The 23,700-nt window shown below is 33.4% G+C and overlaps 1 protein-coding gene across 1 annotated transcript; it reads left to right on the top strand.

Moving 5' to 3' along the window:
• The first annotated feature begins 757 nt into the window (after positions 1-757).
• LOC129254095 (galactokinase-like) lies at positions 758-17,755 on the top strand. Its single transcript, XM_054892550.2, has 7 exons — positions 758-2,236; positions 9,946-10,135; positions 10,723-10,978; positions 11,390-11,571; positions 12,508-12,661; positions 14,633-14,795; positions 16,065-17,755. The coding sequence occupies exons 1-7, from the start codon at positions 2,063-2,065 to the stop codon at positions 16,134-16,136; spliced, it is 1,191 nt and encodes a 396-aa protein (XP_054748525.1). The 5' UTR covers positions 758-2,062; the 3' UTR covers positions 16,137-17,755.
• Positions 17,756-23,700: the final 5,945 nt, after the last annotated feature.

Genomic DNA, 23,700 nt, shown 5'->3' with positions numbered 1-23,700 from the left:
GTAATTTATACAGGAATTCTGCATAAACCATGGGTTCAACCGATAGTTAAAAACCACCTTTGTGAATTGAATGGTGCAGGTTCATATATTTCTACTAGTATCATATCAAGGCAATGTTCCTCTCTTAAATGAGATCGAGAGATTTATTTGTAGATATGTAACTACAGAATGATTAAGTGCAATTGATCAAATTAATGAAATAGTATATATACATGTATATTGGAATAAGTATTGAAAATATGATTACAGTTTCTTATTCTGCTTCCATTTCATGTATTCTGATATTGAATTTTGTAAATGTGAAAGGTGCAAATTGTATATCCTACATCTGCAGCTGAAAATTCCTCAAAACAAAAATGCATGTTATTTTTATCACATGAAAATCTTTGTATATTATGCATTGATCCAGACAAATTTTCATTATCATTTGTCACTACAAATACAAACAAGTAATTTCAAAAAGAAAATCATTGATATTTTTTTTTCTTTTTGCAAGCCAATGTGTGTTTTACCTTCGGAATGTGAAATTTCTTTGATTTCTTAAAATATTGTATCTCCATTATATAATATTCCACTTTTTACCAAAAAGACAATTGATATATCATGTTATCGTTATCAGAGTTTACTTTTTTGTTCACTAATGTATGTAATATGAGATCTGGAAATGGTATGAGCTTTAAGTACGTGTTGAATGTGTCCAGCTAAGAATCCATCCAGGTTGTTTTTTTATTATTATTTTTCCTTTCTTTATGCGATTGTGAAATTGATAATTGAAATAGACAGAATAATCAATTCATAATAGATAATTGTTAATTTTTATAATGTGTAGTTATATGATATGAATCGGGTATTCTTTATGAGTTTGATATGCTGCCAAGACCTATATCATTGTACTTATCATTCAATCAGGAACATTAAATTCTAAATGATGAAAATATATTTATCTTCCTCCAGAGTTTCGGTTACTTTGATGAAGTCATTAATTTTGAAGTTAATTGAATCTTTATAATTTATCATTATTCTCCCATCTTTCTATGTGTTTATAACTGTTTAAGTATTTTCATTTTCAAGGTGAAGTATTGAGTCTGAACAATCAAGGGTTGTTAAACTATAAGCAAGCACTAGAATCGTATGTAGGACAACTTTTGAAATAATTAGAAGGTCCATCCAATATTTAAGTTAATTGCTATTTCTTCAAAATTTGAGATATGCTTATTGATGATCAATGTATTTTCTTTTCAAAAGAGAAAGCTAAATAAATGATTGTGCAAATGACTATTTGGATGGGGGGGGGGGGGCAGGGGAGAGTAAGGAAAAGTAAGAATGAGCTAAAAACAATTGAAGGGGGGACAACATGAGCAATGTGAAAAGAAAATCCTTAGAAGTCCCGAACAAGCCAAAGTGAGCGAGCAATTTTTGTTTACCTATTCAAAATGAAAATTGCATTTTGTGATAGATTTTGACATATTAAAAAAAATTACATCTTATTCTTTCTTTCCTTATCTCCTTTTTTCATGGACATGGAAATATTGGGTATGTATTGCCCCAAGCCCCCCCCCCCCCCCTCATATTTACGTCAGTGGCAGAGGGTAAAGGCCCATGTATGAGCATTCCACTCCAGCTAGAACGCGTTTTCATTTCCAAAAGGTCAAAAATATTCATCAATATATATATATTTTTTTATTCCTCTCATATTTCTATACTGTTTAGTCCAAAATGTTTTCAGACCCAATCTTCAGACATTTTGATATGTTCGTAACATCCCGTGAGTAACTCTATTATGATATTGAGATATTTATATCCCGATATCATCTGTTATGATGAGCTTTTTATCAAGTTACATCTGGATCCGGTGGTATCCTACATCGTGAGAAATGTAGTTTACCCGTACATCGTCGCGCCTTGCGAAATGCCTCGCCGAATCAAGCGCGCGCTCGCGCTCCCGATCGATCGCGGCGCATATTAGTAATTATGTCATCTATCCACAAGTAGAAGCAGAACAGATTAAGGAAACTAACTTCGCAAAATCGTCAGTTAATTTGAGATTTTGAGTACGATCAGTATGGCAGCAAACGGCATTACAGTTGTAGAAACCGTCTCCGAATTACTGGGCAAGGCAAACTCGGCATTTGAGGAGAAATTTGGAGAAAAGGCGACCGTGGCAGGATGTGCCCCTGGACGAGTGAATCTGATCGGTGAGCACACGGATTACAACGATGGTTTTGTTTTCCCAATGGTGAGTGCCCGGAGATGCGGCAAGCATGCATGAAAACTTTCGTTGAAAATGTGAGGTGTACGTGCCAACGTGTCGTGTGTGCGACTCGTGTTTGTTTTGTGGGTGTGTGCGGGGGTGTGTCGGGGGCTCGGCCAAGCTTTTGTTTTTATGTCAATTGCGATGCATTCCCAAATAAATCGATTAACTAGGTTAGACTTTAATAGAGTAATTTGAGTATATGAAACATTATATAATTAAAGAAATGGTCATGGTAATGTTATATCGTTAAACTGTTCATAGACCAGAATTTCATAAAGTAACGAGGTTTACAAAAATGTCAAAACATATTGACTTAAAATAACAAATAACAGAAACTTTTAGGTTTAATACTATTAAATAGGTCATAAAATAGAAAATAAAGCAATGACAATACACTGTAGATTATACCTGTGATGTATAGTGGGATGTGGTGGTTCAATGTTTCTCAACCCTCAACATGCATCAAACAGTAGAATAATTGTGAAAGTTTGTGTGTTGTAATTTTGTCGCACTGTATTTTCAAACAGTTTATGCTTTCAGTTGATCACAAAGTTCCTTAAATTGCTGTCTTTACTGGACAAACAACATGTCTGGACAACAACAACTTGGAATCCATGAATTCTTTTCAGCAAATGATAATTTATATATAGTGGTATAGATTCTAGTGAAGTGTTGTTTAAACATAAATGAGATGAGTCAGTTTTAGAAACAAATCAATAAGAAGCAAAAAGTTTAGAGATGAGCTTATGTACATGTAACCTTAATTGTCCTAGCTGAAGATTTTAATGAACAATTATGATCTTCCAGAATCATTAAAAAATAAATTTATCATAACACATCTTGCTTTTTTAAAGATTTTTTGAAAATTAATTTGGTTTGCTCACTTTGCTGGTAATTCAGTCAAGTAATGTAAGGCATTGTGCACTTACACTACACCAATTGTTAAAATGCACAGGTTTTAAATTGGCAGTTATTATTAATTGATAGGAGGTATTGAAGTTACCAGAGTGGTAATGAACTCTGACTCAAGTGGTTACATGTACATGTACTGCATACCCAGATTACATACACAGGTGGACATTAGGACTACATGTACATCCAAACAGATGGTTTAATTGCCAAGCCATTTCTGCTAGATTGTGAGGGTACTGTACTTCAGAGAAACCATCATTTGTAATGGACCATTTTATATCATCCTGTATACCAAAAGAAACAGTTTAAAAGCTCACATTCCCCTTTGTCATACTAAACTGTAATTTAGAGTTAGACCATTTTTTTACCAAACCATGATTTCACAGAAAAAAAATCATAGTTCAGGGGTGTGAGAGTTCAGATTTTTATCTGATTTCAGATTTTTTTTTTCAGCTTAATTTCAGCTTATTTTTGGCCTTCCTCTGTACAAAAAGTATGGGAGCTCTTTCTATTTCAGACTTTTTCAACACTCTTTAGTTTTTTTCAGATCTTTTTATTTGTGACCACTCACACCCCTGATAGTTGGATTAAATTAGTTTTTTTTAATATTTGGTGATATTAAAGAAATAAATTCCACCTTCCTTTCTGGTGACTTACTTGTACTAGTATGTACAGTACATAAAGAATAGTGGTTGAGCTAAATTACAACGTTTCACAGATGCTACATGTAAGACTTTGGAACACTATTATTACCCAAGTTGAAGAGGCTTATTCTCTCACCGTAATGAACGTACATGTAACTACACTGGTGTGGTCGCTGGTGGTTGGGAGAAAATTAATGATCGTAAAACCGATCTAGCCACCTACTTGCACTGGAGTCTGACAAATTTATCAATCTCAACTATGAATTAGCCAGTGATACCACAAACTATATCCTTCCTAATCATTTTCACTGAATGTGGCAGGTTTGTTCTATTAGCTTGATCCTTCTTGATAAAAGCAATTGCATATTTAGTGCTCTAAATCTAATTTCTTGTACACAAATGATTATGGCATTGTATGATTCCCTTTATCGTGATGGATTGCGTAAGCCATATTCATTTGTTAGATGAAGATTGGAGGCCCATGAAACTATCACTTTCATTTAAAACTACACTTAGTACTCCAAGAAGGGATAATGTTCCAATGAAACAGGGTTAACTGTAAAAGCAAGCCTTTCATATTTTGCACAAAATGTTTTTACCCTGAATCACTCAAATACAAATATTTCAGCCTGCTACTGGCACTGCAAAGCAGATTATAAAACATCATCCATGGAAAATTTGTTCATAGCACAGGTGAGTAAATAAGGGTCGACGTTATTTATCAGATCAAAATTTGGCATGACTCCATGACTGCTAATTGAATCGTGTCAGTATACCTTGTACAGTGTACATGTACATTCAATAGTATTGCACCCCAGAGTTCTATAAATTAAAGCTTGTGAGTAAAACATGCCATCTGAATGAAGTCAAGCAGTTTGGAATTACATGAAATTGTGCAAATTCGTGGGGTGAAATATTGATGATGATGTTGATGGTGATGATTTTATCTGATTAGTTTTAATGGAATCCGAATTCCAAAATAAGAGAACTAAATATTAGAGAAGGATTCCTTGTTCCATATTCATTAAACATGACCCCGGACTTCACCCTTTTGTCAGGTAATGAAATGTTTATCAGATGTTTACAACTTTAAAGTTCGGGGAACATTTGAACCTTTCTCAACTCTTGCACGTTAGTATTTTTTTTCCCATGTTTTATGATATGACTTTCTGCCAAAGTCACCATGCCGAGTGTTTTGGCCGTTTCATAAAATTTGTTATCTCACAGTGCCAAGGGTTTTTTTTGTTTGACGATTCTGCCAAATCCTATAAAGCATGGTTACTTTTCAAACACAGAGTCACCTCTGAAATATACGAAATACACAAAATACAAAATGTACACAAAAGATGTAGAAACTTCATTTCTTTCATATTATGATGCCAATTACAAGTACTAAACATTCCTAACTTCCTACTTTTATCAATTTTCATGCATAGAACTAAGCTTAGAACTTCTTTGACCATTATATTTTCATAATTCATTTGATTTTTATTTTCTTAATATTAGTGAGGGAAAATTTATCTCATGTAAAGTCATATGGTAGCACATGATGAATGGTATTAAAAACTTTAGTTCTCTTAGCTTTGATTTTAATCAGCTTATTTATCTGCTATTCAGTGTTAAAATAGTTGATTGAAATTTTGATTGAGTAAAATACTGTTTATCTGACTACAGTAAGAGAAAACTTTACTTTTCTATAGTAACAATTTAGTTTCAGTGATCGGTGTCAATGTTGATGAAAATCTTAATTCAATAATTTAAACAAGGAATCAGTCATTAAATTTGGTTTTGTTATTGATCCATTTTCAAGTCAGAAGTGGTGATCGAATTGTATCAGTCACTCACAAGTCACCCTTTTCTTTGTTTTTCTTCACAGATATCTAGCAGACATAAAGCATACATTTTAGATGAATGACCTTATAGTGATAACTGTGAAATTACACTCCCTATCTATATGCCAATATTTGATCAGTGTCAAGTGTTTACTCTGAGCAAACCACTCCTAGACTCTTCAGTAATACTACAAATCTGTGATTGATGATGAACTCAAATATTTCCATGAAATTGATGTTTTGATTGTGATCTAATGACGCAAATCATTGAACTCTCAATTGTTGAACTTTAGGAATAAAACTCTGAGTAGTGTCACGTGAAGTTTAATTTAAAACTCTGAGTAGTGTCACGTGAAGTTTAATTTAAAACTCTGAGTAGAGTCACGTGGAGTTCATTTTTTTATCTTTAATACTAGACCATGCACCTTCAGGAACAGATTTGTAAACTGAAAGGAAAATTGAAAGTATTACTTTGTTATTTTGCATAACAGTACTTTTTTAAAGGACAAGTCCACCCCAACAAAAAGTTGATTTGAATAAAAAGAGAAAAATCCAACAAGCATAACACTGAAAATTTCATCAAAATCGGATGTAAAATAAGAAAGTTATGACATTTTAAAGTTTCGCTTAATTTCACAAAACAGTTTATATGCACATCCTGGCTGGTATGCAAATGAGGAGACTGTGACGTCATCCACTCACTATTTCTTTTGTATTTCATTATACGAAATATGAAATATTCAAATTTTCTCCCCACTATCAAGTGATACAACGATTAATTTCTACCTGAACATGTGGAATTAGTATTGTGTAATACTATATGGTTCAATCAAGTTGGTCCTTATTGTCAAATCTATAAAAAATGAAATATTGTATAATTCAAACAATAAAAAACAAAAGAAATAGTGAGTGATGGACATCATCGACTGACTCACCTAGTTGTGCATATCACTGTTTTGTGAAAAATAAGCGAAACTTTAAAATGTCATAACTTTCTTATTTTACATCCGATTTTGATGAAATTTTCAGCACTATGCTAGTTTGATTTTTATCTATTTATTCAAGTCAGCATTTTCCTGGGGTGGACTTGACCTTTAATTTAAAACTCTGAGTAGTGTCACGTGAAGTTTAATTTAAAACTCTGAGTAGAGTCACGTGGAGTTCAATTTTTTAATCTTTAATACTAGACCATGCACCTTCAGGAACAGATTTGTAAACTGAAAGGAAAATTGAAAGTATTACTTTGTTATTTTGCATAACAGTACTTTTTAAAATATCCTTGTAGGCCTATAGACACCGAAGCCTGTGAGATACAACACTAAATATTACTGTACCACATTGGCAAGTTGTTGGCAAAGATGATAACCCCCCTCCAAGAATTAGATTGCTGCAACTTTCTATGAAATTGATGATCATTGATCATTCATGAATTTCTTTTTCATTTGAAAGTTGTAATATGTAAGTTTATGATTTTATTTAAACTTTAGAGAAAGGACTTTTTATGAAGAATTGAAGATAATATTTTATGAAGAATTGAAGATAATATTGTAAATATGGGAGCTATTGAATAATTTCTATGATATCCAGAAAGAATATTTGGAAATGGTCTTGTGCAAAGGTTTGCTCGTAATTGTCGAGGTCACGTTTATCAGCTGAAAAGGTTAGTTATAAAGACTAACCATTAATGTGCATTAGTCCATATATCTACACGCTGTGATTCCTGTGAATGTGACTTTCAGCGGAAACCTGCCAATATTCTATTATTCGATGATTTCTCAATGCTTGACAGTAAACGCCAGTTTTTAGATGCTTTGTGAGCATCTTTCACAGTTTTATCCACTATTAAAATCACAACCAGAACTGAATTTCATCTTTAAAACCCTGGCTTCTGTTAAAGGGGTACTCTTTATGTAGGCTTAAAGTTTTTTTTTTTTTTAGATTTTGAACTATTTCAAAAAAATGGTTCTATGCATGTCCTCATGGATATGCAATGAGCAAGCTGATGATGATTATATATTCCCAACTTATTTTTGTGTATTTTATCATTTAAAATATGAAATTAGTTTCATTCAAATTTTGTCTTATTTCAAGAATGAAAAAATGGATTGACTACTGATTTAATTTGTTGGATAATCATTGCTTATTTTTTTATTAGAAAGAGACATACATGTATATCATACACACATGAAAATATAAAATAATCCTGGGGCCCATCTTACAAAGAGTTGTGATTGATCCGATCAATTGCAACTACATGTATGGAAAGCCAGCAAAGTCAACATGTAAAAATGCATATTTGTTCCAAAAACATTCTAGATATGAATGTATATCCATAAATTCATTGATTTCTTGACAATTTGATGTGTTCTCCTTATTTTACAAAGGACATTTTGGAAATTTCCTGTAGAAAAAATTATGACACTGATGGATTTCCATAGAGTTACGATTGGTTGGATCCATCGTAACTCTTTGTAAGACGGGGCCCAGGATTCATATAAAAACAAAGTAAAAAAGTGTGGACCCAGTATCGTCAACCCACCTATTGAATGTTCATTATGGTGGCTGTGCATATGAATGTGTTAACAAAATATTTCTAAACTTTCAAATTCAATAACTTTGTTAAATTTGTTAAATCAGATTTGATGACATTTTCAGCAGTTTGCTCAGTGAATGTTAGGTAACCCTATTTATTAAAATATAACAATTTTCAGCTGGAAGCACCGCTTTTGCCTCATGGATAATTTCAGTTATAATACCATCACTTGGTCTGACCTGCATAGCAAACATTAGTTAAAACCTTGGTTTGCACTACTCCACTGTAGGCCTGTACATGAGGTTTCTGAAAGTGATCTTTACTTGACATGATCGTGAACTACTATCGTGCAATTAGATCCTCTCTGATATTTTGATAAAGGGTTTAACTTTGTATGCAAGTCCAGGGGGGTGTTTCACAAAGATGTAAGTACATGTATGACTTAGAGTCGTACTTAAATGTTGATGCGTACATGATATGCAACGCGCAATGTTATTGATGAAAACGCAGTAGTGCACATTCACTTGACATGATCTGACCAATGTGGTCATGCCTTTTACAACGCATGCAACTGCATGGCATGCGACTCTAATTCGTACTCAAATCTTTGTGAAACACCCCCAGAACTGAAGCAGGTCTACAGTGTATAGGCCTAGATGAGTTATAAAATATGTTACCTTTCCTTCAGTGTCTTTCCATCAATGCTTGAAAACAACTCATTCATAGACATGGCTCGTAATTTCCTGAATGAACAATAAAATACCATTCCTGAATAAACCTGTGATGTTAGATACATTTACTGTGCTATTTTGTTTGAGAGAATGTTGTTTGTTTGTACAGTATGTGGTAATTTGAACTGTAATTGTAAATAGACTTTCACAACCTTTATGGAATGGGATCATGTTTTTATTACAGGTTCCTGCTGCAAGTTAAAGTCAAGTCCACCCCAGAAAAATGTTGATTTGAATAAATAGAGAGAAATCCAAGAAGCATAAAGCTGAAAATTTAATCAAAATTGGATGTAAAATAAGAAAGTTATGGCATTATAAAGTTTCGCTTATTTTTCACAAAATAGTTATATGAACAAGTCGGCAACATGCAAATGAGAGATTTGATGATGTCCCTCACTCAGTATTTCTTTTGTTTTTTATTGTTTGAATTACACAATATTTCAATTTTAACAAATTTCACAACAGGGACCAACTTGTTCAGAGAGGAACAAAACTTTCTTTCACATGACAAAAAGGGAAAAATTAGAATAATTCATATTTCATATAATAAAATACAAAAGAAATAGTGAGTGGATGACATCATCAGTTCCCTCATTTGCATACAGACCAGGATGTGCATATAACAGTTTTGTGAAATCAAGTGAAATTTAAGAATGTCATAACTTTCTTATTTTACATCCCATTTTGATGAAATTTTCAGCGTTGTGCTTGTTGGATTTTTCTCTTTTTATTCAAAAAAACTTTTTGTTGCGGTGGACTTGTCCTTCAATTAAACATCAACTCAGACTTTCAAAATTTTTACATTTCTGTGTAGATTGATACGTCTTAATTCAATGCTGGATTTTGCCCTTTTTTTAAAAAGAATGATAATAAGAGACGGTGAAAATCTAAATATTGCACACACCTTCCAAGCGGGGCCTATGGAGCAGCCCAGTATCAGTCCTCGATAGAAGCAGTGGTACATAAAATGCATTTAATTTTAAAAAGGTGATATGATTATATCTGAAATATGTCTTTTATATTTTTCAAATATCATTAGGCATTGCCGCAGGTTACAATTCTGGTAGGACGGAAGACATCGTCTGGAGTTTGTCGCGTTCTAACCACAGCTGAAGGAACAGATGAACCGAAGTACACTGAATTTCCTGTTCCTACCGCAGAAAAGCCACTAGAACCTGGTCTACCCAAATGGGCCAATTATGTGAAGGGTGTGGTGCAGAACTTCAAAGGTACGTTTGTATTGGGGAGAACAGAAAGCTCGGAGAGGTAGAGGGAGGGAGTATTACATGATCAACTGGTGGGTGTTTCATAAAGCTGTTCGTAAGTTAAGAGTGACTTTAAGAACAACTGGTGATCCTTTCTTGTGGTAAATGGTATATTCATTGGCGACGGTTTAGCGCACAAGAAAGGATCACCATTCGTTCTTAAAGTCGCTCTTAACTTACGAACAGCTTTATGAAACGGTCCCCCGGTCAAAAACCCATTATACATGTACCTTGACTTCATAACATTACACATTATTATTTGCATTCATATGATTTGATAGTCATTTACCAATAATCACATATTTACAGGTTAAAATGAAACAAATTGTAGAAAAGGTACACTAATATGAAACATATGATTTAGTTAATGTGACCAGATAAAAGCACACTGCGCTCATCAGGCCATGCCCCAGATAAAGAATAAAGTTTCGGTCTAATCGATGACCTGTCGATATGGGATAATAATATGGGGAACGTTAAAAAGCAAGTTTTTGAGTAAGTTTACCATTCATATCTTTTTTCAAAGAATTTGATCACACATTTGCTTCCAGGTACACTGTGTTCATTTGATGCTGCCGTTGTGACATCGGTACCTCTTGGGGGTGGTGTGTCCAGCTCTGCCTCCCTGGAGGTGGCTACCTACACATTCCTGGAGGAACTCACGGGATGCAAAGCATCCAACCTGACGGAGAAGGCCCTCGCTTGTCAGAAGGCAGAACACGATTTTCCCAAGATGCCGTGTGGAATCATGGACCAGTTTGTATCTGTGATGGCGCAGGAAGGAAGTGCTTTACTGTTGGATTGTAGGTAAGTTTACCCAGTGCAGAGAAAACAAACATTTTCTTTTCAATCATTTTGTTGTGTCATTGTAGGTCATTCTGTACAAACTTCTACAGTTTATGGAATAATAAGGGATATGATTGTATATATTCCATTTGTTGATATTATTTTTGACATATTTTTTTTTAAAGATGCTGAATTCATGGCAGCTATCACTTCATGTTCTACATTCATTTCTAACTAATAAGGTCTCAAGTTTTGTTCTTATATTTTCACATCATACATGTTTCTTGTGTTTGTAATTAAATATACAACATTATATACCATAACACATGATAATGAAATAAAATTGATGTTTATCCTATTCCTTCCACACTGCCCTTTCTTGGAGATTTCTAAATCTCAAATGTTTTTCTTCTTTGAATTTGTCATCAATAGGACGATGGGTACCACCCAGGTACCCCTTAGTGACCCTAATATGGTGGTCCTCGTCACAAATTCCAATGTCAAGCATGAGCTTACGGGCAGTGAGTATCCCACAAGGAGGAAACAGTGTGAAGAGGCTGCTGCTATGCTGGGCAAGAAGAGTCTCAGAGATGCTACGGAAGATGAATTAAATGGTAAGATCCTGGGGTCACAAGGCATCAATACTGTCAACTTGATATATATCTATATTATAACTAGGATATTTAAGCAAAGTCTAGCAAATTGTCCATGTACAGACGCTTGTTCCAGACAGAGCTATATTTGAATACAACTATACATATACAAGTTCTAAATACATTGTCTGGTTGATTTAAAATCCAGTCGAGTTTGAATGATTGGTGCAGCTGCAAAATAGATTTCTGTCGTAGTCTTTCTTCCTCATCCATATATGACAAGGCATGATAGATATAGAAAAATCAGCTGGAGTTTTGACATGTGATCAAATTCATACCTCTGACATTGCTAGACTTCACAACATTTTTTTTTTTTCAAAACATGATCATATACCATTTTTATATTTACTTGCATTGAATGATGATGAAAAGCATTTATACTGCTCATGTATTTGTATAAATAATTAAAATAATGATAATGATAATTTCCCATCCTTTATGCGAATCGATTCCTATTGTGTTTTGTAACCATGATGTGTTCAGACACTACAGAAATACATGCATGAGTTTTAAAAGTTTCCACAGAAACTCTCATTTGTAAACTAAAAAGTGCTCAAAAATTTCTTGTGGCGACATCTTCAAAGTCTAAGTCCATTTGCAAGTTTACAAGGGGCATTAGATTTTAGATACACTATTAATTGTAATTAATTGTAATCCACAATTAATTGCAATCTGTTTCTGCAAGCTTACTGATCTGACAGAAATTATTATTTCAATTGAAAAACCTGGGAAATCCCCAACAAAGACCCAGTCAAGAATTTTATTTGTGCAAATCTATGCTTGAAGTTGTAAAATTGTCGGTTCATGTTGGTAATAGGCAGCTGAAATTTATGAGTGCAGAAGACTGCTTTTAAATTCACAAGAGATTTTTCATATGTTTGATGATTTTTATTACAGATGCCAATAATAATTTTCCTGATGTCACCGTGTTTAACCGAGCACGTCATGTGATTGGTGAGATCAGGAGGACAACAGATGCTGCAACAGCGCTGCAAAAGGGTGACTATGACCTCTTTGGCAAGTTGATGGTAGAAAGTCATAAATCACTCAGGTGAGAAGCAGAATGGCATTGCTAACAGGTAGCAGTTTGGAGGAATAAGAACTGTTGTTTTTTTTCACCCAATAATTCGTACTGCTTTTGTTTTTGCTAAAAATGACTACCAGTTTCTGGAAATTACTGTTTTCCTGTATTGCATTTCGTTAAGTTTAAACATTGTGTTGCCATAGTAACTGAGGCTTTTTAGCATTTCCATCTCTGTTTTGTTACTATAATTGCATTAAATTATTATTTTTTACAAGAATCATTGAGTGAGGGAAGTATGAATATACCTGGGTAGCATTTCATCAGTATTTGTTGTCCGACAAGTAATCAGATCTTTCTTTGATTTTGATTGGCTGAGAAGCTCTGTTACTATGGAAACTGTCATATAAAGTAGGACTTGTTGGATGAAATGTCAGACAATCCGTTGCAGGGAATGCTCCCCTGTGCACATTGTCACAAATATTTGACTATTACATATTGCAAGGTGTATTTGATAAGTCTTGATGAATAAACAGTGATGTGTAGATTGTGCTTCAATGTCCTTTATAAGATCTTTATAAGATAAGGGGTGTCTGGCCATAGTCACCTTATTGGGTTTATGATAATTGTACAAGGACCACATTTCCACATAATCCTACTTTTATAACTGCTGAGCTTCATTAGTGTCCCTGAAAGATTTGTAAAGATGTAAAGATTTTTTATCCTGGCCTGAAAATGGGACCGAAGATCTTCATTCATTTGTCTCTGTTGTTATACATGTTGGAATATACTGGATTCTGAATAGTCTATGCATTATGACTCTGAATTAGAATTTCATTACTCAGCTAGAATATATAATTCATTGTCTTTTTCCAACAAAAAAGGTAAAAGAGGAAATTTGCCATCCAGGCATAATCCTGCTATAGGCAACACAATTGTATAGAATAGTACAGCAGTATAGTATTTATTTTCCGTATAAAAATAAAAGAATACAAAACGGATGGATAGCCCATATTCAATTTTGTCAAAATGACACTACTGTTCTTCCATGGGGTCCATATAAAATAACAAGTAAACACATATAAAAGAAGCATGACATATACAGTAAATCAAAGAAATTAACAAAAGTGATATAAAATAACCTGCTACTATAAATAGTAAAAGATTATAAAATTCAAGATAGGCAAGAATTTACAAGAAATATTCTATAAAATGAATGAAATGAATGAATTAAGCCTGCTATCATATTATTGAAATAAGTTTTCGCAAGGAGCAAATTACTGTTGTAGGTAAGGAATAATAAAATGAATATACAATGATTGTAAACTGTCATATAACACAAGATTTTGGTTCACACATACAATTTTAAGAGGACAACTAAAGTAAGAGCGTAAAAATATATGTTCTACTATAACTGCTGCTAAGCTGCTGCAGAATCCTCATATAAGAGAATGTGAATGTAAGATATTTTATCCTGGTCTGAAAGAGGAATACAATATTTGTTGTTCCATATTTTCAAACTTTTTTAAATGTACCAGATTCTGAGTATATGTTGTCCCTGCATTAGTAAAATGACTTTAAATATGAATTGGATTTTTTAATTAGTGAATATTTACTGAGAGTAGATTATGCGCTCAGGTATATGGTGTTGTAATAATTCCAGTGCCCATGACCTGTAATGGCAGTGTCTGTTGCAGGTGTTGGATTAGATCCTGCTGGTTCCCACATATTTTCTTACTCGTATTCAGTCTGAACATGCAATATGGAAATATGATTTATCTTTGTCTAATATGAGTATGAGTATAGATCTTTTTTGTGTGTGTCTTCTTTTTGTAGAGAACTTCAAAATAAAATTGAATTCAATTTTTAATGAATTCTGAATCATGAATTGTATCTACTGGATGCAAGCCAATAATTCTTTATAGCAGTTAGAATCTCTCCTATTGGACTGGAATATTCTCATTTTTTAGAAATATGTTTTTTGTCCTTTTGTATTTATAGTGGCGACTACGAGGTTAGCTGTCCAGAATTAGACCAGCTGGTCGAGGCAGCCATGTCAGTTGATGGTGTTTATGGATCACGCATGACAGGAGGAGGTTTCGGAGGATGCACAGTAACGCTCCTGAAGAAGGATGCTATCGAACGTGCTGTACAAACCATCAAGGTAAGTGCCGTGTGCACTGAACCCATTGGCCCATAATTTGGACTCCAGTTTAACTTAAACCATGGTTTATGCTGGTGGTTTAATTATGGATAGCCAAGCGTGATGCAAAGTCATATAATAAGATGATCAATTTATGGGTGACACGACATATGCTCCGGCGACAATTGCTCTTGGCTTTATTTCGACTAAGATATGTAGGTTTAGGGATGCAAGAGTGTTATATGTTAGGTTAAGGGTAGGGTATATAGTATCAAATCCACCTTTAAAGTTGGCCATTCCATTAATGAGTGGAATTTGCAGCGGAGCAAATATCATGGCACCCAATCATCACTCTCTGTTCTTAAATCATTGTAAATTGTCGAGGAATGATAGATACAATAGTTTTCCACACGATTTGACCACTGGCAAGAACCCAGTAAACACAAAACACATTACACAGTAATAAAATGTTTTCAAACTTTTTGCTTCCCATAATTGTAGCCAAGAGATGGATGGACCATGGTTTGAATTAAACCGTAGTTCAGAGTAGAGGTCATTGAGCTCTGTGCCTTAGCTAGGGGTTTAATATGAAAAATATATTTTATACTGAAATTCAAATTGTGTGCTTACACATTAAGAATAAGAAGTTGAAAGTAGAGTACGTGGTATAATATACCTTATATAAAAATTAGGAAGTACATACCGGATTATACATTGATATGGAGCTATGTGGGTAGATTTACCATAGATAAAGGAAATGACCATTGTACCTAATTTTTTCTTGCATTAATGTCCCATTTCTATGCTTGTGATTTCATGCTTTGGAATGCAAACAAAAAACAGGAAAGAGGAACAATTTAATTGATTTTCAAGATATGATTAAGTGACGTGAAAAGATTGTAAGACAGGCGTTGAATTTATCTATCCTGAAGTTTTAATAAGACTTTTTAACATGAACTTTTCACTTTGTATGTGACATTTTCACAATTAATTCTTACAATGATGCAAGTGTCATGTTATTTTTTTTTAATCAACAAAATATGCAATGATTTTCTAGATACACAATAGATACCTTCATTTTGATTTAATCAAATTCAATATTTTCATGCCATCGCCTATATATTTTCACACAAGATATTAAACTACATGTACATCTGTTGATGTTGATATTTCTATCAGCATTTTGACACGACACTTTGAATGACCATATTATCGTGTTATGTTACAATTTTACTGTAATTTTTTTTACATTTTTATGTATGTCACTTGTGTGTTGTTGTTTATTTGCAGGAGAAATACAGTGGTACACCAACCTTTTACCTATCAGTTGCATCCAAAGGGGCACATGGGCTGAAGCTTTGAACTTGGCAACAAATCGTCAACTTCCTATAGTTCTTCAAGTATTTACCCACACAGTAAGCAATCTAAATAAGGAGGAGCAGTAATTTTGGTATTCTTTTCCTTGGAGGGTTCATCTGCGAGGAATCAAGCAGCTACTTTGTTGAAACCAGCAGCTGCCATATTTATTGTCCAATTCAAAAGAGTGTGAATCAAGAAACTGAAGAAAAACGACCTCTGCAGATTTTTACTCAACAGTTGCGCTGATGTCATGAAACTTTTGTGACGGGCGGAAATTTGGTGTATTTGATAACATTTACGATTCTGTAACATCAGCTATTGTAAAATTTTGATCCCGTGCAAGTTCTGAACATTGTTTGCAAATCACAAAGTATTATTATTAGGTGCAAATATTTAACAGAATTAATTCATTATCATGTGTATTGTATCATGAACCTCTGTAAAGATATAAAATGAATTATGATGAAGCAGCTGCTGTTATACTAACCTAGAAGTTTTATAGGGATGGGAACTGGGAAGGTGATGATATGTGACTCAATTATTACATGTCAGCAAAAAGAGAAAAAATATGAAGAAATGGGCTTTAAAAAGATGATAAAAGGGGAAAAATTGTATCGTGTCATTAGGATTGCCAAATATGATCAAATTATAGCAAATAAATCATCATTGTATTTTTGAGGAGCTCAGTCTCATTGTCTAAAATTTCACTTTTGCCAAGAAAGTGTCAAGTCCATGATTTGCTGAATTTACTGACATAACTTATGGTTGCCACATTGTCCTTCTGCATTGGCTTTTACACAGTGACGGCGGAAGCCAAACAATTTAGGCGGGGACCACCAAAAATTTTTGACAAGCAAAAAAAAAAAAAAAAAAAAAAAGGTTATCAACTAAAAATTTAGGGGGGGGATCGTCCCCCCCACCTCAAATTTAGGGGGGGACAGGTCCCCGCCGCCTATGCTTTTACATGTGATGAGGTGTTCTTGCTCTGTGCATTTCCAAGCCCTTTTTTCAGTAAGATGAAAATATTCAAATGGAAAACACTGGGACCAGACATTGTATATCAGGTATCTAAATATCATTTAAGAAGTCTTTATAAAGAGTGTCCATAGTATATATTTTACTATTGTATCCAAGTTATATCTTTCCAAATAATTATGTAGTCAAGATGTTTATACTAATGAATACCTCTCATGAGTTCGAATGGCAGTAATTTTCTTGTAAAGGTGAACATTTGATAAAAATATTTTTACATTTTTTAATAGAATGATGGGATAGTGGTATGTGCAAAGATTGTATCATAGCTCATTCGTTTTTAATTTCATGGTAGAGAAGTGACTTTATACTAAACAAGGGAAATATTATTGAGGACTAAACTTTTTTCACTTAAGGTATATTTTTGTTGTAACTTTTACCCTTTTATATTTATATTTTCAGAGCACATATTTTTCACCATATTGGTCTCATGGTATATTTTTTCACTTCATCTGACAATTTTGTTTCATAGAAAAGGGAAAATTAGTATTCTGGAGATTTGCACAAAATTTGTTCAGACTTTAAACTGCCTTTAAGCAGAAAGTCCAACACTCTTTTACCTGTTACTGTATTATAGTTGATATGATTTCAAAGAAAATGAATTTACAAAAAATGGTTTGATATTCAGTGCAAATGAGACATGATTTTCAAATCTTATCAGCTGGTGTGCTTATTTATATGAAGAGCTCTTAAAATCTCATTTGAAATCAGAATGAAATACTGACTTTAAGTTTATGATGTTAAGTACCCAGTAACACACCTTGATCTTCAGTTAGCATGAGTATATGCCATGCTATCCCTCTTGTGTAATATGCATGTTATTGTCTATCCACTTGTGTTCTCAAAGATAACACTCCTGTGCTGATCCGCAAAAGCTGAAAATTGCATTTAAAAAATCCATGTCATGCTATAAGCAAACTTTCAAAAAAGTTATGTGGAGAAAGTTGTTTTTCCGTTAGTTTTCAGTGATATAACGTATTCATCTATAATCAAAGTATCAATATATTTGATACCTTGGTCATTTCAAATGATAAAGAATAAATATCTTGGGGAGGATTTTTCTTTCCTCATTTCACCAAATTACCTGTACCATGTTGGATAACAGAGGGCGACATTTGCCATTTGTGTACTTTGGCAGATATCCTTCACAGGGTTTTGTACGGTAGTTCTTTCAGAGAAAATTCATGATATAATCAGAATATATATGGTTTTGCTGAATATAGTTGTTATAATTACCTAACCAAGTTAGATTAGTAATATAGATTGTACACGTTGCTACCAACATGATATGTTTCTTACCTTTAAGAGGTTTGAAGTGATGGTATTATTTGACTTTTCAGTTCCTGAAAATTGTATTTTCAATGGTTCATGGGATGGGACTTTGCGGATATGGTCCTGTGACCACCCCCCCCCCCCCCATGGTCCTGTGACTTTTCATCTCAAATACTCTTTTACATCCTTGATAAAACATTTCCACCCTGTGTTTATAAAATATTTTTAGGAAGAAACGGGGATGTATATGTTTTTCAGGGAGAGTCACAAATATTCTTTCATAGATGTTAGTCACGTTACAGATATATTTTTGTTTATATTGGTACCAGTATTATGTGATGTCTTACCCGACTATTAAGATAAGGTCTGGGTTAAAGTAAAATAAGATTGATGTTGAAAATCCTTGATATATTAGGCTGATATATAAATGCATTTAGATGAATGCATATTGGAGATGTAGATGAAGCCATCATGGTGAGTGAAGTTCATTTTAATATTATTATTATTATAATCTTTATCCTAGATAAAATATCATGTGTGCATTAAACTTAAAATGGTTCTTCTTTTCACTTTGGGCGATCCACATTAAGTATGCTTTCAGAATGGATTTCAAAACTCTTGATGTTTTTAATTGGATATTGCTGTTTCATTAGATATTTATTTGAAGGTTTTGATAACATTGCTACTCCTGTGCATTTGAAAAATATTATTTTAAGTATTATATCTGTTTCATATTTCTCAAAAAGACTGTGTGGCTTTGATTTTTTGCGAAGTCTCCCAGCTTGAAATTTGCTAATGGCTGCCAGGATGTATGGTGAGGCATTGTGAAAAGGCATACATTTTGCAGTCACAGTTGTGTACAATGTAATGTGTTGGAGTTTGGATATATATGACCCTGGGGGCCAGTCAAATGTATTGCTGCACACCTGAGTGACCAAATTGAAAAAACCACCCCTTTAAACATGTCTTTTTTGGTCACACATGTACAGCAATATGTTTGACTGCCCCCCCCCCCCTGGATATGTGATGTGTATCATGGATACCTGCACATCTTCCAAATGAGTAATTTGGAATAATAGCAATCTTTCCTCATTTTCAAATGTAAAAGATGTTAGTTTCATTGACATCATTGATAATCCACAGATTGGTTACATCATTATTTATCTAACTTGGGCTGAGGTATATGCTTTTATCTTCAGGCTTTGAAGGTGTACTTTCTATTTCAATATGGGCAAGAGCTCTAACTAGTGGTATGCCTCATAAGGAAGTTTGAAAGTTGTATATATTGCAACAAGATGCTATATACCATTATATATCATTCAGAAATATATACAGAATTGCACATTTTCCACCCCTCTGATTTCCAAGTTCGTTGTTGCTACACGTACATGTATTTTCAAGCTGAGTTTATAAAATATGTGAACAAAAGCACAAAACATGAAATTGTGCAATTTATAAATGACAGGGTCTCGCAATTTGTGCTTCTTTCAATACACAGCAATATGAAACATTTATAGTTACTCACAGAAGCAATGGTAGCTATTGACTTGGGATGTATTTTTTTTTTTATGCATTTGACTGCGCTTTCATTGGATGAATCTCTTGGCAATGACATAGTAGCCATTGATGTCTTGCATTGCCGTTTCTGTTTGTCTTAACAATGCATGTGTATCTCTATGAAATACTTCTCATTGTGGTGTTTTAAATGTAACACTAAAGGTAAAAGACAGTAGTTGCATAAAACAATGATTTCATGAGAAAGTCTTAAAGCTAATTGTCAAAATATTATCACATATCAAGATCTGGTACATCAATGTGAACTTAATCTTTGTAAAATCATGAAATCTTAGCTCAAAATTGATAATTCTGATGATCACTAAAAAAGAAAAGCATATGTGTGACAGTGTATTAATATTGATTAAAAAAATACCTGATATTTGATGGAATTCTGTGCTTATTTTGCTCATTCCTCAGCGATTACGCTTTTTCTTTTAGAACTACTGTATTTGGCACATATTTTTTATTCATAGTTAATTTCATTGGATTCTGTTCGAACTAATTTTGAGATCTTTACAAGTGTTTCATCAACATTTTCATCCGACAAGTTGTCAGATCTGACATCTTTCTCTGATGTTGATTGGCTGAGAGGTACTGTTACTATGGTAACTGTCGGATAAAATGGGACTTGTCGGATAAAACGTCCGACAAGTCCTTTCATGAAACGCCCCCCTGGTATTTATCTTTAATTGCATCCATTATTTGATTTGCAAGTGAAACATCTTGTCATTACTTCACTGGACTCTTTGGCTGGTTTTTGGAACTCCATTGTTTACTTTACATCTTGTTTATGTTTATATATTTCTATTTTAATTTCTTTTGATTTTAAAACTTCTAAATCACATTACTTGTACTGGTTGTCTCTAAATGTCAAAGCTAAACCAAATTTATAAATATAACAAACAACTCTTACTTTTAAATGTGCATGATGAATAGAAATGTTTAACTATACATTGTTTGTCCTTTTACGAAGTGACAACAGGTTTTGAAATAAAGATACTGCAGTTTTTTGTATTACACTGTTAAACATTACAAAACATCATGTAATCTCAAAGGTTTGTTTAAGGTGTGCTTGTTTTCAGAATTGTTTTTCCATGAATTACTGTAGTTTATTTTTTTAAGTGCAGTAGAGTACTTCCATATTTAAGTTTGCTGTGTGCACTAGCTATAAGTCAATTTATGTACACACTTTAGACCCCTTCTGTGTTGATTTTGTTTTTGTTGGCTTTGTTTACATATCTTATTGGAAGCGAGAATAAAACTTATTAATTATGTTCCACTGATGAAACCCATATTCCATATTTCATTGTTCCAAATAAAAATCTGAAATAGAAATACTCTGAAATTTTTTTTAATCAATTGATTGTGGGCTTGGCATCCACTGTGGAGCGCCAGATGAATTGTTGAGTGCCAAACAGGGTAGCAGCAACTCCCATCTTTTAATATTTTATGGTCTAACACGGCTCAGGCTTGAACTTTCTACAAACTGAGTGAACATGGCAGTTTGAGCTTCCAATGCAGTTCTTACCTATCTGTGGTTAAAAGCCCCATGACACTTGTTCGGAATTGGCAGGAATCAAGCAGAATCAACCCCCCAAAAAATTCTTGAAACATTCATAGGGGATTTCGAATTTTGACCCAACTGGAGTTCAAATATGGGACATTCATTTGACCAGTTGTCTCATACACTAGTCACACTGGAGGTAAAATGAGCCACAAAGGAGTCAGATTTAGAATTTGTGCTATGTTCTTGTATATTCGAAGGGCATTCTTTAAAAAATTCTTTAAAAAAAAATTAAAAACTGATTTTAGATTGATCATAATGAAGATATTCTTTTCATGAATGCTCTATGCAGGTTAAATCGGATTGTGTGATTTGTTTTGAAATGTATTTTTGCGGTTGAACATATTAAGTAGCCCTTGGGGAAAATATCTTTTCATCTCTTCCACTTCAGTTATTTTCTTAATTGAACTATACCTAATAAGCTATAAGCTAATGATGTGTAGATTATATAAACATACCCCCCCCCTCCACAAGAGAGTGGAAATAGCAGATTCTGATGGATCAGACAAATGTGGTGGAGGAGAGGGCAACTGGGAATGTACAGCCCTGATTGAATGTTTGTCCTAGATTTTCTTTTTTTTCTATAGATATATATATATATATATGGTAACATATATCCCCCCCCAAAAAAAAAAATACAAATACAATAAAAATCATGAATTTCAAAGCAAAATCCAATCTAATAAAACAAAACTGTGCATAAGTTAAAAAATCTGCATGGAAACTCACATTTCTTAAGCCATTCTCAAATGCGTACATTTCACCAAAGTATTTGTTATGTGAGATTTAAGTAGAAACACCAAGAACACTGAAATTGGCATTTTATCAAACGAAAAACTGTGGTTTCTAAAATATTTAAGATTGATGGGCCATCATCGCCCTAAATATTATTACTGTGGATGTATAAGTAGACATGACTGATGAAAAGAATAAATTTTACTTGTATTACTATATTTGTTTATTCTGTTGTGTGTAATGTTGTCACTTTTGTTTGTGCTTGAAGACTTAATATCTTTTTGCATTGTAGAATTGATCCTAACTGTTAAAATTGCATAAATATTGCCTCATATATTTACACCACCTACTCTGACGGTCCTGCAGAGAAAGACGTCACGTTATAAGTATTATCAAAGAATTACAGTATATTCTTTTTTTTATGGTCTCAAATATTGATGAACATGGTAATTCTATAGTGATGTGGCAGTAACAGTAGGTAGGTGATGAAGATACAATGACCACATGCCAGTCTCCCCCCCCCAAAAAAAAAAAAGTTTTATGGATTAAATGCAATTTCCTTAAAAGTACCCCAACAACAAAATAGTGTGATTAAACAGAGAAAAATCAAGCAACGTGAACACTGAAAATGACACTTTAAAGTTTCTCTTTATTTTTACAAAATCAATTATGTGTCAACACAGATGATATGCAAATGAAAGGGAGAATGAGGTCGTATTCATCATTTCTTCTGTATAGTAATGTATGTTTTTTTTTTAAATATACGGTACCAGTCAAAAATTTGGGTACACCTGTAGTCAGAAATTACTTTTTTTTACAATCAATTACAATTTATTCACTTATGCTCTTGACAATTTAGTATCAAAATAAAGGGTAATTATCAGGCTTCTCACTGATTTTATTTTGAAGACGAAAAAAATCGTTTCAGAAAGTACTGAGGCGTGTCCAAAGACCCCGCCCTCTCTGTCAATTTAAGTCAAATGAGACTTGTTGTCTTTTCGTGATTTTATGGTTGACTCTCAGTGTGCATTTCAGAATATTTTATTGGTTTTTAGTGAAGAATCTTTCAATATTTATTGATCAGTAAACCACAAACATCACTTCTGAAGCAAACTAAGATACCCTAGTGGTGAAATAATAAAGCATTTTCATATTTTCAAAACTTACCGGTCAAAGGTTTGTTTATTTTTACATTTAATACAATTATACCATTCAAAAATGTTCCTGAAGTTAGGCATATCTTTTCGGTGAATACAAAAATAAAAGAGAAAACAATTGTGATAATTGAAATCAATGAGACCAGACATAGAGTACAAGCACAGTACCTTGTAAACAAAAAATGTTATTTCTGTATCTGCAATATCTGACTTTCTTGACAAGTTCCAATTAAGGATTCCTCGGAGAAGC

The sequence above is a fragment of the Lytechinus pictus genome, chromosome 2 (assembly GCF_037042905.1).
Source record: "Lytechinus pictus isolate F3 Inbred chromosome 2, Lp3.0, whole genome shotgun sequence".
Taxonomy (NCBI): Eukaryota; Metazoa; Echinodermata; class Echinoidea; order Temnopleuroida; family Toxopneustidae; genus Lytechinus; species Lytechinus pictus.
This window is presented reverse-complemented; position numbering and strand designations above follow the sequence as displayed.